Genomic DNA, 17,370 nt, shown 5'->3' on the forward strand with positions numbered 1-17,370 from the left:
GTTTCCTTGTTATCAGCAGCAGACTAATCCAGAGACTTGTGGGTTATGAATATCTATCAGCATGTGGAGATAGAGAGTACCAAACTGAACTCTGCCACATAGCATGGTATGCTCCTTGGTCAGTCAGTATTCTGTCTGTAGCAGGTGGTGGACAGTCTCTCACAAGGTCCTGGTTTCTCCTGCTTCTGTGGCTCCTGTTCTGGTTCCATGAATCAGTTGAGCTTAGGAGTGTCTAGGCCAATAGAAGTGCCTGACTTGGGGTACACTTAGTGGTGCCATGCCCCCCCTCCCCCCTCTCATGCCACTTCCTTCTCCTCAGAACTTTGGGAAAAAATAATGCTAGAAGGAAGCAGAGTTCTGCTTATGTTGCATTCTGGAGGTGAGGGGGTGTCTTTGTGTTCCTACAGCTGTCTGGATTCAGCCACTTGATCGGAGTCAGAAGGCCTGTGGGTACCAGTAAGGCCAGCAAGTTGTGCGTATGAACTTTCATTCTTCTCCTCTGTCGTATTTGTGCTGTTTAGGTTAGTGCACCTGCAGTAGTACACTATTTCTTTTTGAGCAGCCTGTGTGGGGGTTTGCCTGTGTTTTCAGGTCAGTACTGTTAGGCCAGTGCTGAAGCAATTTTGGTCCTTTTTTATTTTTTTTTACAGTACCTCTCTTCAGTTGGCGGTAGCCATCTTGGTCACAGGCTGCAATAATGAATTGCTCTCTCTCCTTTTCTGTCTTCGTAGCTTTCGGGCTGTTTTGGTACGGATGGCGCCAATTCCCTTGATTGGCGGAAGTTTTTTGTCTGCCTTTTTGGTTTTTTGTCTTGGTTTCTTCTTACATGATGAATTCCTGCACAGAAGAAGCCTGGATCTTGTTGCTCCCAGGTCACTCTCGACTTCTCGGCTGCCCTTGCAGCTTTCTCTTCTCTAGACTACTCCTTCCGGTTGAGTTTTCAATCTGCAGCTGACTTTTCTTTCTGAGGCCTTGGCTAGGCTGGCATGGGCTGTCCTGAGAGAAGTGTGTTTCCTTCTTGCCTCGAGCTGAGGGGCAACATCTCCTTACAGTTGCCTGGCCTGCTCTTTCCTTGCTGCATAGGCAGCCTTCAGCTTCTGCCCGCACTTGCAGGGGCATTTGCTGCTCTCTCCTGTTTTTATGGGGTTCCTTGTTTTAGTAGGTGCGGCTCTATGCCATTTGGACTGCTTTTATCTCCTTGCTGAGGCCTGGCCATTTTTTCTCCTCTCCGAGGCAGGGACAGCTGGTGGCCCATGTCCACATGAGCATCTAGTGGTACGTTTCAGCGGCCGCCTTCAGGGCACTTTGGACATCCTGGTATGGCCTCCCTGACATGTTGATCCCTTGTGGAGTCAGGAGCCTTAGATTCCCAGTTGTCTGATGTGTTTTTTGGTCCTTTGTGACATTTGTCAACCTTCAGCTCATAACTACATTTGCGGTCTTGAACTTCAGCATATAGCAGCATTTTCACCTCGCAGCTCTCTGTGCTTTTAGCCACCTTGGGGCTATTCTGGCATGGGCGATTACCCTTCAGATGATTTATCACTTGCACTATTGGCCTTCCGGTTGCTGTAGTCTTACAGCATGGTGTAGGCGCCAGGTGGGATGCCAATGTTAGGTTGCAGAATTCTGTTTTTTTGCTGCTGATTGGCGGAAGACAATTTGTGGCGCCTTGAACAGCCTCTTCATGGCCGCTGTTCCGGGACCCTCGTATTGGGGGCTATGCAGGCTGCCTGGCCTCGCTGCCTACTGCATACTTTCAGGTTCTTGCTGTTTCAAGTGCCCTTTCTCTGCTAGGCAGATGGCATGGTTGTGTCTTTTTGCTTCTTCACTGTTAACATCTCCAGCTGTGTCGGTCTCTGGCAGTTCCTGTGGCCGTTGTTGGCTTTTGCCTCACAGTGACAGTCTCAGTTCAGCGCATGGCTATGGCTGCTTGCCTAGCTCGTGGCACTCTGGTATCAGCAGAATTTGGCTTTTTCATGGCCGTTGAGCTTCTTCCATTGGTACATGTGGAGTTTGGCTCCATCACTGTCTGTCCAGCACAGTTTCCCCTTTCCACATGCTGCGCTGCTTGGTATTTGGCTGTGGAGTACAGTTCTGGCTGCACTTGGAGGCCACATCATCATATCTAGTATGGTCCACTCGTGCTTTGCTAGTCCTAATCTCAGATCGGTTCCGTCTTGGGATGCCGTTCCCAATTTCCTCTCTGTAGATTGGAATGTTTCCATATCTGAATGGGGAGCAGACCCCTTCTTTTTTCTGTGTGGAATGCAGCCCTAGTCCTGACTATGAGCATGATCTGTCCCTGGTGGCTGCAGTTCCTTTGTGAGGCACAGTTCCATTTCTGATGACTGGGCACATCTCCATCTCTGCCTAATGGACTCAGCTCTATCACTGCCTGTTGAACACAGAATCATATTTATATGCTGAGCCTTCTATGCCTGGTGATTGCAACTCAATCTTTTTTTTTTTTTTTTTTGTTACATTTGTACCCCGCGCTTTCCCACTCATGGCAGGCTCAATGTGGCTTACATATTGTATACAGGTACTTATTTGTACCTGGGGCAATGGAGGGTTAAGTGACTTGCCCAGAGTCACAAGGAGCTGCCTGTGCCTGAAGTGGGAATCGAACTCAGTTCCTCAGTTCCCCAGGACCAAAGTCCACCACCCTAACCGGAATCTATGACTGTTGAACTCAGTTCCATATATGCCTGATGAGCATAACTCTGTTTCTGCATGTTGAATGGAGCTCCATCACGCTTCTCCATCTCTGAATATCTCTGTATGTCTAGCAAAGGTCTCTCTCTCTCTCTCTCTCTCTCTCTCTCTCTCTCTCTCTCTCTCTCTCTCAATTTAGTTCACAACTCCCTGTCTGCATGTTGGCCTGCATCAACAAGCAAGGAGGAACAATCAATGTATCAATGCCAACAGAGACTGCACCACTGTTTCAGTGGGCAGAAGAGCACTTGGTAACTGTTCTTGGCAGCACATGTCATGAGCTTGTAGAATGTGAAGGCAGATTTCCTCAGTTGAAACACATTAGATCCAGGTGAGTGGCATATGGGTGTTAAAGCATTTCAGCTTCTGGTGAAGTGTTGGGACCCACTGGTCTTTGATCTCTTGGCTTCTCTGGAACGCCAAACATTTTTCAGTTGTTGAAGAGAACAAGGCACCAGGGCATCAATGCATTACTTCAGTGGTGGCTATAGGAGCAGCTGGTATATATGTTTGTGCCATGGCCTCTAATAAGGCATATGGGGTGTACAAGATTGCACAGCATCCATTTCTGGTGATTATAGTAGAGCTGGATTGGCCGCTGTTCCCCTGACATGCAGATCTCAAGAATCTCCTAGTCAGAGAGCCACTCAAGTGGCTTCCCGGGTGTCCTCATGAAGGATCTGAATCCCTTTTCACTTATGGTCTGGCCTTTGAAAGGAACAAGCTGGTCTAGAAGGGTTACTCCACCACTATGGTATCTACTGTTTTTAAGGAGTGGAGGGCTTCTGCCTCCTTATCGTACATTTAGAGTCTGAAAGGTTTTGAGACCTGGTATTAGTAGGCAGGGTCTTTGGTACTCCTGGTGGAATTCTGTGTAATTGCATAGCACAGAATGTGCAGAATTCTGCAAAGCTGCCAGCATCTACTTCTCTCTCCCCCTCCCCCTGCAGAGATTGCATTGTGACCTTTTCCTTGTCTGTGCTCACCTCGCCCTCTGGTGGCCAGACCTGGTGACTGCAATGGACTGTCTGTTTACTGTCACCCGTTCCAGACTTCAGCCCAGGTCAGTCCAGATCTTCCAGGCTGCCAGAATTGTTTCCTTCTTTGTACCTGAACAGCACCCATAGTTGCCTTGTGATTGCTGCAGCTGAGCTTTAGCAGCTGATGGGCTTTATTAATCACCTAAAAACTTCTGTGTTTGCCTTTGCATCGTCTAAGGTCCCTGGTATGTGGGTGAGCTCTGTGCACTTCTGCCTAGTCCAGTTTTATTCTGAGTTCTTGCCTGGTTCTTGTTTGTGTGTAGTTAGCTTTGGTTTTATTCCTAGTCTTGTTTCTGGTCTGCATTTTCTTGTCTTGTGTCTGTGTTCTTTATTAGTGGCTGCTTGGCAGCTTTTAGTCCTGACTCCCTCCTGTCTGTGTTTCTGTCTTAGTGGCTGCCTGGCAGCTTGTAGTCTTGACTCTGTTGTGTGTTTCCTGCTGGCATCCAGTTCCTGCCCAGTCCGGTAAGTCCTGCCGGCCGCCTGCATCCAGGGGCTCAACTCCTGGGGATGGGTGGTCAAGTGCAGGTGAAGCCTTGCTCCAGTCCTGTGTTCCAGTCCAAGGGTTCTTGTCCAGTGTGTTCCTGCTTTGCTTATCCCTGTCTGCTGTCCCTGCTTTGTGTGTGTGTTAGCCCAGTGCTGGTTGGGGTGGTTTTGCCTGCCACTGCTGCTCCTTGGCAGCGGCCAAAGGGCTCTCAAACCTAGTTGCTGCTTTGAGACCTGACACATGGCAGGAGGAGGAGGAAGTGACCTGCTGCACTTTGAGTCACTTCCTCCTGCTCTGCCAGCGTAGACTCAACTGGTTTGTAAACTGCAGCGAAAGCTGACTCTTGTGACATTGTTGTGGAAGGAAATCAGGCTTCCCATGGGAAAGATGAGAGAGATAGAATGGTAGCTAGGAAGAGGAGGAGAAAGAATGAAAGGTGGAGGTATTGCATGCGGGAGAAAACTGTGAGGGCAGAATTAGGGATCATGCTTGGAGTCAGAAAGAGAAAGAACTGTAATTGGAGTGAGAGGTGGAATTGGGGAGGCTGGAGCCTGATGAGAGAAAAGGCAGGAGGAAATTCCAGGCTTTATGATGAAGAAACACTGTGCAAAAACACTAGAAATAAACAATGCAGAATTCTGCAGAATTTTAAAATATCGTGCACAGAATTTTCAAACATTTTACACAGAATTCCCCCAGGAGTAGCCTGTAGCAAGGTAAGTGGATATATCCACTGTTTTGGCATTCTTACAAAAAGATTTCTAGAGGGGGGCTGTCTCCAACTCTTTAAAGGTCGTTTGTGGCTTTAGCATGCTATATCAGTTTTAGGTGCAGGGTTATCCCCTAGCAGCATATCTGGATATTTTATGTTTCTTGAAGAGGGTCAGGCAACTGCATCTACACAGGCGAGCTGTGGTTCCACAATGGGACTTGACATTGATTCTGAAACATTTGGCAGGTTCTTCATTCTAGCCACTCAAGAGTGTCTCTCTTGAGAATTCTTCACTGAAGGTGCTGTTGCTAATGGCGATCTGCTCTGCCAGACAAATTTCAGAGCTACAGGCTCTGTCTTGGAGAAATCTGTTTGTGTCTTTTTCAGCTGAGTTAGTATCTTGGAGGACAGTGTTTTCATTTTTGCCAGAGGTGCTCTCACATTTTCATATGAATCAGGAGATCTGTCGTCCAACTTTCTCTAAGAGTTATGCAGATGGGCTTATAGTTTTTCAAGCTCTGGATATATGTAGAGTGATTCTGTACTTGTAAGTGACTAATTCCTTTCGGTAGTCTGATAGTCCTTTTTTGTTGTATAGTGGTCTGCAGAAGGGGCAGGTGGCTTCCAAGGCTTTGCTAGTTCATTGGGTCAGGGAAGCAATTGGTTCTGGCTATCTCTTGCAGAAGTGTTGGTACAACTGAAGGCACACTCAGTGAGGGCTTGGGTGACTTCCTGGGTGGAAACTAGGTGATATCGCTGTTGAGATTTACAAGGCGATGAGTTGGTCGTCTCTGTATTCATTTGTCAAATACTACAGTTTGGATTTACAAATAAGAGGATAGCAACTTTAGAAGGACAACCTTCAGGGGGTGTTGTCTTCCCACCCAAGACAGCTTGAGTATGCCTCACTAGTTTGCTCTGGTCTAGCAGGGAAGATAAGGAAGGTGAAATTTTTTCCTGCCTGCTTAATTTCCTTTCCTTGAGTCCTGCTAGACCAATTCAGGTCTGTCCCAATTTAGATAGTGCAGGTGGAGTTCCTGCAGTTATGGATCATCTCTGTATTACACATGATCATTACTGGTCCCTGAACCAGGGGACCTGTATCATTTATTCAGTGTTTTTGTGTTTGTGTTTTTTCATGATAATTATTGATTACAGGGGTTCTTTGTCCTCAGCTTTGGTAAGAGCGTACTACTGGAGATTTCCAGGACTTCAGTGACCTTTATAGTGGCAATAATATCACTGAAAATGAGTGCTCCCTGCCTCCCATCTGCTGGTTAGGGAGCACAACCCACTAGTCTGGAAAGGTTTAGCTGGATTCAAGGAAAGGAAATTAGTAGGTAAGGACAAATATCTCCTTTTGAGTAGCTAGTTACTTTCCAGCCGATACTCAGCATGAATTAACCAGCTAGGACTGGCTGTCAATTGGTTAATTCACATCTCGGTGATTAACTGGTCATTTTCAGTGGCATTTAACCAGCAATCCTTCTGAAAATGCCCGGTTAGCACCGAAAATAAAGCCAGTGATGTTGGAGGTGTTCCGAGGGCGTAACTGGTTAAGTCCTGATATTTGGAACTTAACTGGCCAGGCTTAGCGGCCAAATAAGGCTGCATTAAAAAGCAGGCCTATCTTTGTCCGCTAAGCGATGGCCGGTTAAGTCTGAATATGTACTTAACCGGTCATACACTAACCGGCATTGAAATACCTGGATATTCAATGCCGGTCGCTGGAAACAGCCAGGCATTGAATATCCGTGTTGAATGCCGGCAGCAGACAGTCAAAGCACTGCCCACCACCAGCTGAATATTGGGTGGTTGGGTGGTATTTTTCATTCTTCTGACTTTAGTCCATACCAGTTTCTCCCCAACCAGCAGATGGAGAAAGTTTTCAAGGGACATGACTTCCCACTTCTCTGATTGCTCTAGTTGGATATGTCTCACATCTATAAGGAATGAAAAACAGTTGTTTTAGATTTTATGAGAGAAATAATCAAATTAAACAAATAGACCCCGTAATGTCATATGAGTGAGGTGAATGGACTCAGGGCCGGTCTTAGCAGTTGTGTGGCCCTGTGCAGACCAGTTCGGTGCCCCTGTCCCTGTCCCACCTAGCCTTGCTCCCACCTAGCCTCGCCCCTTGTTGACAAGATGTATTTTAAACATTTTTTTATTTCAAATAAAGACAAATCAAGCAAAATTTGTACAGAAAAACAAATTCAAATATGCACAATGCTATCACAGGAAAACTTTGGGTTTAAAAAGCAAAACCATATGCATGTAAGGACTGGATAATTGAATTAAAGCAGATCCCCTTAATATGTAATACTTGGTAGCAATAATGAAACAGTGATTGAATATTCACATAGCAAGCAGCTTGAGTCAACAGATTTATTTTCCACTGAACATAATTAACTTTGTATGAACTTGGCTTCTAATAGTGTGCTGAACTGGACAGTGTTGGTACATTTAGACTGTCTCTGGACAGTTCTGCACAAAGGAAACCCTTCCCTCGTTAATACCCTCTCTGTGAAATAGTATTAATAATAATAAAAAAAAAAAAAAGGGACATGCATTTTTATTCATTCCACAAAGCAAAAGGAGCAAGTTCCCACATGCCATCTTTTTTTTTCTTTTGATGTAGGCACAGGAGAAAAAAAAAAGATTTTAAATGCTCCCAGTTTTCAATCTAATTCATGTTTAATGTGGGATAAAATGCTACAAATAAGTAAATAAATACATAGATAGAAACTCTGAATATTGATCAACTGATTCTCATAACATGATGTCTATTTAGTGGCACTTTACCAGGAGAAAAAAAATCTCTGCACAAATATAATAGTACTAGGGTGTCCCTTTAACCAGCCCCTCCAAATGACATAGATATTACCTTGATTATTATTTATTTTTTTTTTTTACAGTATCCTTCCCTCCCCGTCCCTTTAACCAGCCCCTCCAAATGACAAAGATACTACCTTGATTTTTTTAATCTTTTTTATTACTTTTTTTCTTTACAGTATGCTCCCTTCCCTGTCCCTTTAACCAGCCCCTCCAAATGACACAGATATTACCTTGATTTTTTTTTTTACAGTATTCTCCCCTTCCCATCCCTCTAACCAGCCCCTCCAAATGAAACGGATATTACCTTGATTTTTTTTTTTTTTACAGTATTCTCTCCTCTCCTATCCTCCCTCCCATCCACCTATTCCAGACCTCCTCCCCACTCCCCCGAACCACAGGATGCCCTCCCGGCACATACCTGAAGCCACCCTGGTGGTCTAGTGGAGTCTTCGGGTCAAGAAAGATCCCCAGTTTTTCCTGCCGGTGCTGGCGCTGACCCTCTTGCTGCCACGTCTTCTTTAAAATGGCTGCCGAGACTTCCAATGGCGGCCTCACAAGACTTCAGCGGAAGTCTCGCATGGCCGCCACTGAAAGTCTCCGCACCCATTTTTAAAGAGTGATGCGGTAGCAAGAGGGTCAGTGCTGGCAGCGGGCAGGAATGGGGATCTTTCCTGCCCTGAAGACTCCACTAGACCATCAGGGTGGCGTCAGGTATGTGTTGAGAGGGCACCCTGCGGCTCGGGGGAGGAGGGGCAATGAGTCAGATCGTGGCAATAGTAGGGAGCGGGAGGGAGTGCCGTGGGGCCCTTGGAAGCACACGGCCCTGTGCGACCACCCCTGTCGCCCCTGCCTAAGATCAGCCCTGAATGGACTGGTATAGGAAACCGCAAAGAAATTAAATGAACAGGGAAAATGGTTTGCCCTTTTTGTGAGCTGCCAGTAATTCTGACAAGCTAAGGATAATTTTTTAATGCATCTGAGTCCTGTAGAGCAACTTTTATAGTGTTTCATTCTTTTTCTTTTCTTTTTCTTTTTTTTTTAAAAGATGCGTAAACGAAGATCTCAACGAGAGCGTGTTCAGTGGGAGATTGGCATTGCCCATGCAGAGAAAGCATTGAAGATGAGCAGAGAAGAAAGGATAGAACAGTACACCTTCATCTATGTGGACAAGGAGCCTGAGGAATTGCCCCCCAGAAGAAAAATTGGCTCGAGATCAGAAGCCAGAAAGATTCGCAGATCTAAGTCTATTTCAAGCTCTGAGGTGGAACATACTAAAGAGGAGATAGCAGCAGTAGAAGCATCAGCAACACCTGTTCCTGAACCTTCCTCCCCAGCTGTGCCTGTTTCATCTCAGCCAAGTCCTGAAGGACGGAGACAAAGCCAGAGGCGGCAGGTGACTGTAGAAGAAGAACCACCACCTGTCAAGATACAGTGGAAAACTGCTGCTGCCAGGAAATCCTTGCCACCCTCCATATTGATGCACAAGGGAACACTGGACCTTCAGAAGTGTAACATGTCTCCCGTGGTGAAAATTGAACACGTTTTTGCTCTTCAGAATGCTACAGGGGATGGAAAATTCATTGATCAATTTATTTACACCACAAAGGTACCGTTGGGTTTAAAGCACAGTGACAGTAAATAACTCACAAATGTATAAATGTATCCATATAAACAAATCCATACCTACAATTTAAATGGTCCTCTGGCTTTGCTAATTTGTAAGACGTGGCAGCCTGGTTACATCAGAAAGAAACTCTGTGTAGGGAGGCTGCCAGCAATATCTTTTTCTGTTTTTGGCCCAGCCTGGCACTCTGGCAAAATAAAGCTCAATTTCAGCACAGCAAAATAGGGTTTGTGGGTAGGGTATCTGTACAAGGACCTTGGGGTGGCAGGAAAAAAGCCAAAGAAGATTTCATGATAGCCTTACCATGTAGAACTGTTGTATGTGTAATATCGCTGAATATTTTTGAAGAGGTACATCATGTTCCATAGTTCTTTGTAAAAGTCATCTCTGGGGAATCTGATTAAACTTCACACTTTTCTGTGGGGTGCTGCTGCATGTTGTTGTATTTTTTTTTTTTTTTTTTGGGGGGGGGGGGGGGGGTTATTCCCAGGTTGCAAACCTTATATTTTCCCAAATGAATATAAATCAGTTATTGAGTTCTACAGGGTTGGGGTGTCCCAGTCTTCTGCTATGACCTTAATCCTCCTGTTTCCTCTAGGGTTGTGATGCCAAGCATCATAGGAAGAGGACAACTGATACTGTCCTAATTAACAGCTGCTGGAGCCCAATGGCATGGATCAACATTTTAATAATTAAGCTTTGCAGCTTGGTTATAAAATGTAAATGATGACATCTAATTGAAAAGCCTTAAATTTAATCAGTATTCTAATGGTGTCTCTCTTTTTTTTTTTTTTAAAGAAAAAAGATTTAAACAGCCCAATGAAGTCCCCATATAGTGTAACCACCCAAAGAATGTTATGGTAGGGCGAGTAGATATTTTCACAAACAAAAGAACTTAGGTAAATTTGAAATCATTGACATCTAAATAAGAAGAACTGGGAAACATGTTTCTTTGTACATCCATGTATATCTATATTGTTGTCAGCTTGAGCTACAATCATCTTCATTCTTATTTCACAGAACTTTTTCACATCTGTTTTATAATAATTAAAATGATCCTAGCTTACAGCTAATTTCTTTGCTTATATAGAGTCAGATTTATTATTATTATTATTATTTTATTTTTTTGGCAAAGCTTTTCTTGTAGGAATGATGGAAAAAACAAACACACTTGTTCTCAACATCACAGATTCTTTGTGGTGTCTTTTGGCATTTGATTGGTAGTGCCTAAAAATATGCAAATAAAGTTTGTTCATTTTGAATGATGGATTGTAGTAAATGAACTAATGGATTTGAAGATTTGTTAGGGTCAGAGTATTCCATGATACCATTAATCTTTGGAAAAGTGTAAGGAAGGAGAACACAACTAGTAGTGATTTTGTTTTAAAGTTTTGTCCCTTAGAACCAAGGGCAATTTTACAAGGAGTTGTGTGGGCATTTTTGAAACCCCATGTGAGTCTTTCAATCCCACGGGTTATATCTACAGGACTACAAGCACATTTCAGAGTGAAACCCCGCTTGGGATTTCTTTTTGAAAATATGGTTGGCAGCTGCATCCAGTGCTCACTTCTTGTCATGTTCATGTGCATCTGCTTTGAATCAAGTGCCAAATATATCTATTGAAAGTGTGTTTAAGGCTTTCAGAATGAAGTCCCTGCACATTTTCCCCTGATCTGACTGTGCTCTTTTTTAGCTATGGGCAAATGTATCCACATTGTGATAAACCTGGGTACTCCTCCCCTCATTGAGAGGGAGAGCATTTTTAGCTGGTCATTTTTTTGCACGTAATCAACTGTTTATCTTTGGAAAAAGCTTTGAAAATCAGCCTTCCTATGGTCAGTTTCATTGTACATTGGTTAAGTAGATATTTAGGGTCATATATTCTAAGTACTTTCCCTGTAGACACAAAAGGGGTAACTCTATAAAGTTGGTGCCAACATTTATATGCCAAATATACGCGGAAATGATTAGAATACCAGCATATTCACATGTATATCTACACATACACGTGTAAATGCCAAAAATCTGATTTAGTGCTATTCAATTAAATAGCTCCTAAGTGCGATGAGACATAGTTTAAAGGTGGATTACATACGAGCAGAGCATCCAGTTATGCACGTAGATTATAGGGTATTATAACTTATGCATGTGTTTCAGCAATTTAGATGCAAGCATTTAAATCAGTTCTATGGAGGGTGTAAGTACTTGTATCTAAATTATAGGCATGTGTTTTACTTGTTAAGCTAGTATTCTTTTAAAAGAAATAAGGTGCCTACTTTCCTTTGTAGAATAGGCACCCTGTTACAGAATTGGCCTCATAATGAGAAAAATTCCTCGTTGCATCTGATCCTTCATGAACAGGACAGGACCAGCCCAAGGGTATCCCTAGGCAAACCTTCAGCTATTGTCCCTCCCTGCCACAGGGAAACTCAAGGCCTTCCCCCCCATCTAGCATCTTCCCTTCCGTATCTCCTCTTGGATGTTCAAAATCTCTTCCCTTCCCTATACCCGTTCCCCCACAGAGGTTTCCAGCATATCTTCCCTATATTCCACCCTCCCAAAGTGGCCAGCATCTCACCCCTCCCTACTTCTCCCACTCCACAAGGTGTTCAGCATCTCTTTCCTTCCGTACATCCTCCCCCAAGGTGTCCAGCATATCTCCCCTTCCCTACCTCTCTCTGCTCTCTCTCTCCTTCCCTACCTCCCCCTGCTTCAGAGTCTCAATCTTTCTCCCTTCCTACCTCTCCCTGCCCCAAAGTGTCCAGCATCTTTTTCCCTTTTTTCCTTTCTTACCTTCCCACCCCAAAATGTCTAGTATCTCTTCCCTTCTTTACATTCTCTTACAGGTGTCCAACATCTCTCCCCCTCTATACTCCCCCCACCACCAAGTGTCCAGAAGCTTCCTTTTCTTTTCCTACCCCCTCCAGATAGCATTAGCATGGCAGTCGGTATGCCTATAGAATTCTGGCTAGTCTGGAGTATTGAGCCTCCACAATACTGTATGTGTAAGCCTTCATGGACCTGCCCCCTTAAAACTTCCTGTTTTGGAGGAGGCGGGACTTGGTAGGCCTTGAACTTGCGGAGATGCTCAAGACCCCATTTAGTCTGCAGTAAGTTTTCTGTAGACCAAGGATGGGCATCCATGGTCCTTACGAGCCACAACCCAGTCAAATTTTCAAGATTTCCACGATGAATATACATGAGATCTATTTGCATACAAAGGAAGCAGTACATACAAATCAATCTCATGCATATTCCTTGTGGAAATCTTGAAAACATGACTGGGTTGCGACCTCTCTATCTGCAATGTCAGTGCGTCCCTAGGCTGACACCTAATCCACCTAGTTGGCCATGGACCAGGATCAGCCTATAAGTTGTGTTGCTTTGTTGAAGTCAGCTCATGTCTGCTGAGTTAGCTGATTAAAACACTTTATTGCATGTGAGTGTATACATAGTGCAGATCATATGAGCTTATACTTCAGAAGCAGATACAGTGAGTATCATATCCTGTCATAATGAGATCAGGCTACAAAATTAATAAATTCTGCACTTTATATCTACCTTCTATGTAGTGAAAAAAAGAGTTAACTATTAGTTAAAGAGCAATCACAAATTTGCAGCAGGATGACTTTTATCATCAGTACACACACGCACACTTATGAAAGGAGATTGCTCTGTACCACTCAGCTAGTTAATTGGTTACATCTGAATTTCTTCAAGCTTCTATCATATACCCAATGAGTAAATTATCCCAGTTAAAAGCTGAAATCTTTTAGTGGCACACAGTTGGTGTCACATCATGAAATTATTGGTCACCTGGTTATAACACAGCATATCACAGTTGCACCTAATGTGTTTTAAGTGTCAAGAATAGTTAAAATATTTTACATTTCAATTAAGTATATTGCTCAAGGATGTTATTCTAAAAAGCTTTGTAATAAAATAAAATGAGAAATTAACATGTCTGCTGAGATTGAAAAGAATGAATTCTTCATCAGTGATCTACAGGGAATGAGTTGGTGGAATGTACCATCACAGATGACACTGATTAGTGCCCTATAGCTGACTGTCACAAAAAAGAGTCCAGGATTGAGTGGATTTGGATACTGAACATCGCTCTCATTGGTAGAGGGAGGCAATCCATCCAGAGCAGGCCTTAGACCAGCAGAGCAGTGTGGGCAAAGGGTCTGAACAGGTACTATCAGTGCTATACCTTCTGTGGGCAAACAGGGAACAATGAGTTACATGATGGTATTTCAGTACCTTCACAAACTTGACAGAACAAAAATGAACAGGATGAGATCACAAGCAGTCTTTGTGTGATAACATCATTTGTCTGGTAATCTTATTGGGTAACCACCAGCTTTTATCTACCTTCTTTTAAAGGGAGTTGGTAACAAAACTGAAATAACTGTCAAGGGGCAAGACAAGGTTCTCATTCCCACACCGAGCCAGAAAAGTGAGAAAACGACCCCACAGTGCACATCTTCTCCCGAAACTACGTCAGGGTCAACAGGTATGCACCACTCCAGAATATGGGTGTCTGCACGTGGGCTGAAGCTCAACCTATCGACGGTTAACAAAGGGGATGGCACATTTGGGCATTTACGTGTTCCTAGCATGTAAAAATGTACAAGGCATGTTCCTGGATTAGTCACTAGATGTTTATAGCATGTATAATAGATGAAATCATGGTTGTCCTTTTATTTATGTGTTGCTGGGGATTGGGATTTCAGAATTTGCATGACATCTTTTACAATGGGAAAACTATTTCATTTAAAAAAAATCATTCAACCTTCTGCAAAGCTTATTTCTTGCACAGTGTCATAAACAAGATAGGATGTTCAACTTTAAATATTTATTTTTTCCTTATCTGCACCCACATTCAAGCCATGTTCTCCATTTTACTTCTAGTGGTCAGGCATGGGATGTCTTTTTCACACAAGGTGGTGCCATTCTTATGGTGGTGTTTTGTTTTAATATATGGAAGAGCTTTATTGAAACATAGCAAAGTAGCCAAAAGTACAGTCATATTTGATATGTAATATTATGAGATAACATAACCAGTGAAATCCTCAAAACTACGGTTTTAGAGCTACAAACTTTCCAGAAAACAATATTTTAGGAATTTCGTGCTATCCTTTAACTAATCTTGAGATGTTTTGTTTTATTTCCTTGCTTAACACAAGAGCTATGTTTGTCATTGTTTCCTAGTGAAACTTTGAGCTCTAATTCCACATCACATGTAGCCTGAAGAGTAAGGATTTTTTTTATTTTAATTTTTTTTTGTTGTTGTTACATTTGTACCCTGCACTTTCCCACTCATGGCAGGCTCAATGCGGCTTACATGGGGCAATGGAGGGTTAAGTGACTTGCCCAGAGTCACAAGGAGCTGCCTGTGCCTGAAGTGGGGATCGAACTCAGTTCCTCAGTTCCCCAGGACCAAAGTCCACCACCCTAACCACTAGGCCACTCCTCCACTCCATGCTAAGTCAGCAGCTAGTCTTCCACTTTCAGCATAGGATTGCACTTAAGGACCTGGGAAAGAATCTAGCTTGACTTCATTATGCAGAAGAGCTGATGGGTCAGTTTATCAATTCCCTTGGAAATAAGCTTGAAGGTGAGGGATTTTATCTGATGGATATTACCTTCCAGTGTTTCAGATCCCACCCAAAGTAGTGATTAAAAGACAGAAATTAAATCGGACCTGTCCTGGGAAATATGATTTTGTATTTGTTTATTGCTAGCATATGATCTAGAATTACAGCATTGTGGCCTACCATGAAGAATATTATAGAGTGTCTGAAGCCATTGTGCTATAGGAATCTGATAAAGGTCACAGGATGGTGATATCTTCTTGAACACTGAGTTTGACTGCTGGAGATGCAGATCTAGAGTTCAAATGAGGAAAAATACACTGAGCAGGATAAATTTCTGGCTGAGACTGGACATCAGTTCAGCAGTCATAGAAGTCAGGAGTGGTAGAACTAAACTTATGCCTAGCCTATATGATATACTGGGCAGTTGGAGAACTGGAAAATTTAAAGACCTCTTTTATTCTTACTCTGGTAAAAAAAAAAATATATATATATATATATCTCCTGTTTGCCTATCTAAGGCAATAGGGTTAGAGCCCAGGGGTGGGGAACTGGCATTCTGATTGATTAAGCCTTGTAGAACTTGTATTTCAAAGCTAGAAAAATCACATTAAGACTTTTTTTAATTTAGCAAAGATCATCTATAGTTGACATGTTTACTTTTTCATAATGGCTGGTCAGTTAAAGGTATCAGGTGACTTCTGCAAACACTTGGAGAAAATAGTTAAGCAAGAGATTGTAGTCCACCAAGAATTTTAGATTGTATGGAATAGAATTCTTTTAAAATTAAATAAAATAAATAATAAAATAAACAACCAGTGTGGGAAAAACTTTAGTAGCTCAAGGCCTGTGCTTATATTCTCTACCACTCAAGGCTGACATATCCTCTGTGTGTTGTATATAGTATGCAAGGGCTGTCTCCATCTGGGGAAAGGGAGAATCCTAGCTCTTTTTAGAAAACCTTGTGCCACTTTCCTAGCCATAACATACTGTTTGGACACCTACCAGATAATACATTTCAAAATCTCCATGGATCAGGTTCACCAGAGGTTTTTGTAGCGAAATATTTAACGAAGAAGGAGCATTGACCCTGAGCTTAATCTAGCAGAAACTGAAATTCCTGTAGACAGTGTCATGCCATGTAGAACCTCTTTATTTGTTAGGCTCTTCCGAAAAGAAGCAGCAAAGAAGGTCAATCCGAACTCGTTCAGAGTCTGAGAAATCAACCGAGGTAGTGCCAAAGAAGAAAGTCAAAAAGGAGCAGGTTGGTTATTGCCTGGGTTTGAATGGTATTAGAATATTAGCCTTATTTTTGTTGTATTCATAAAGGTCATGTGAACTGAGCAGTTTCCTTTTTTTTCTCACTTTTCATTTCTCCCCTAGGCCCTCCCTTATTTATATTAAAGCTTAGCAAATGAATTACCATCATGAGAGAGTACTTTTCCAGGGTATCTACAGAGCAAGATGTCAAACCGATTTCTAAATTCAATAAATATTTTCTTGTTTAATAAGGGTAAGACAGTACAATGAAAGTATAAAAATAAAAGGAAGTCACAGGTGATGGCAGGTTCCTACTTCAAAGGACTTAGAGTGATGACAAAATGTATAGCATACATTACAAGTAAAGCAGGAAAACTTAAAAAAAAAAACACCAAACAAACAACATTCTAGTATGCCAAAAGCCATTTAAAAAAATTGTCAAGGCAGCAGCTTATGGGAAACCTTATTATATAGCATCACAAACTATAGTGGAACATTTTAATTTAAATTTAAACAGGTCTTTCTACAATAATATCTGTTTCTTAGTAATCCAGTGGAACTTTTTGTTGCTGTGGTTTATCGAGTTAATTGGGAAATAAAGCAAACTTTCTTTTTCTTTCTTTTCTTTTTTTTTTACTTTCGGTTGAATTTTAGATGCCCACCTTTTAAATCTGACCCCAGCATATGTCTCTAGTTTTCCGTTTTGCAAGTATGCCGTTAGTAAACTTGATTTTCCATCGATTAACAGGCAAGAAAGCTTGTGTGATTCCCCCTCCCCCCCTTATGTATCATCTTGCAAGCCCAAAAACTATTGTTTAAGTTTACTTGAGGCAATGGAGGGTTGTGACTTGCCCAAGATCACAAAGAGCTGCAGTGGGATTTGAACCAGGCACCCCTGATTTCTCAGCCTGTCACTCTAATCACTTCTGTGCAAAGGTGCCAGATATAAATGAATAATAACCTTGTTACTCAAGTGTAACTGAGCAGTAGAAAAAAATCGTGCTCTGAAACAATGCAAATAAAAACACATCATGCTCCCAGAGACAAGCTTTCTTGTGTCTGTAGCCTAGTATAGTTTTAGTTTTTGATATGTTTCC

General features: G+C 42.6%; 1 protein-coding gene across 1 annotated transcript in view; it reads left to right on the forward strand.

The window, feature by feature from the left end:
* The window catches only part of NSD3 (nuclear receptor binding SET domain protein 3), a 338,825-nt gene that overhangs the window by 95,605 nt on the left and 225,850 nt on the right, over window positions 1–17,370 (forward strand). Inside the window, 3 exon segments of the mRNA XM_030201931.1 lie at window positions 8,838–9,398; window positions 13,803–13,932; window positions 16,177–16,277. Of these exon segments, the coding sequence (XP_030057791.1) occupies window positions 8,838–9,398; window positions 13,803–13,932; window positions 16,177–16,277 (792 nt within the window).

Source organism: Microcaecilia unicolor, chromosome 4 (genome assembly GCF_901765095.1).
Source record: "Microcaecilia unicolor chromosome 4, aMicUni1.1, whole genome shotgun sequence".
Taxonomy (NCBI): Eukaryota; Metazoa; Chordata; class Amphibia; order Gymnophiona; family Siphonopidae; genus Microcaecilia; species Microcaecilia unicolor.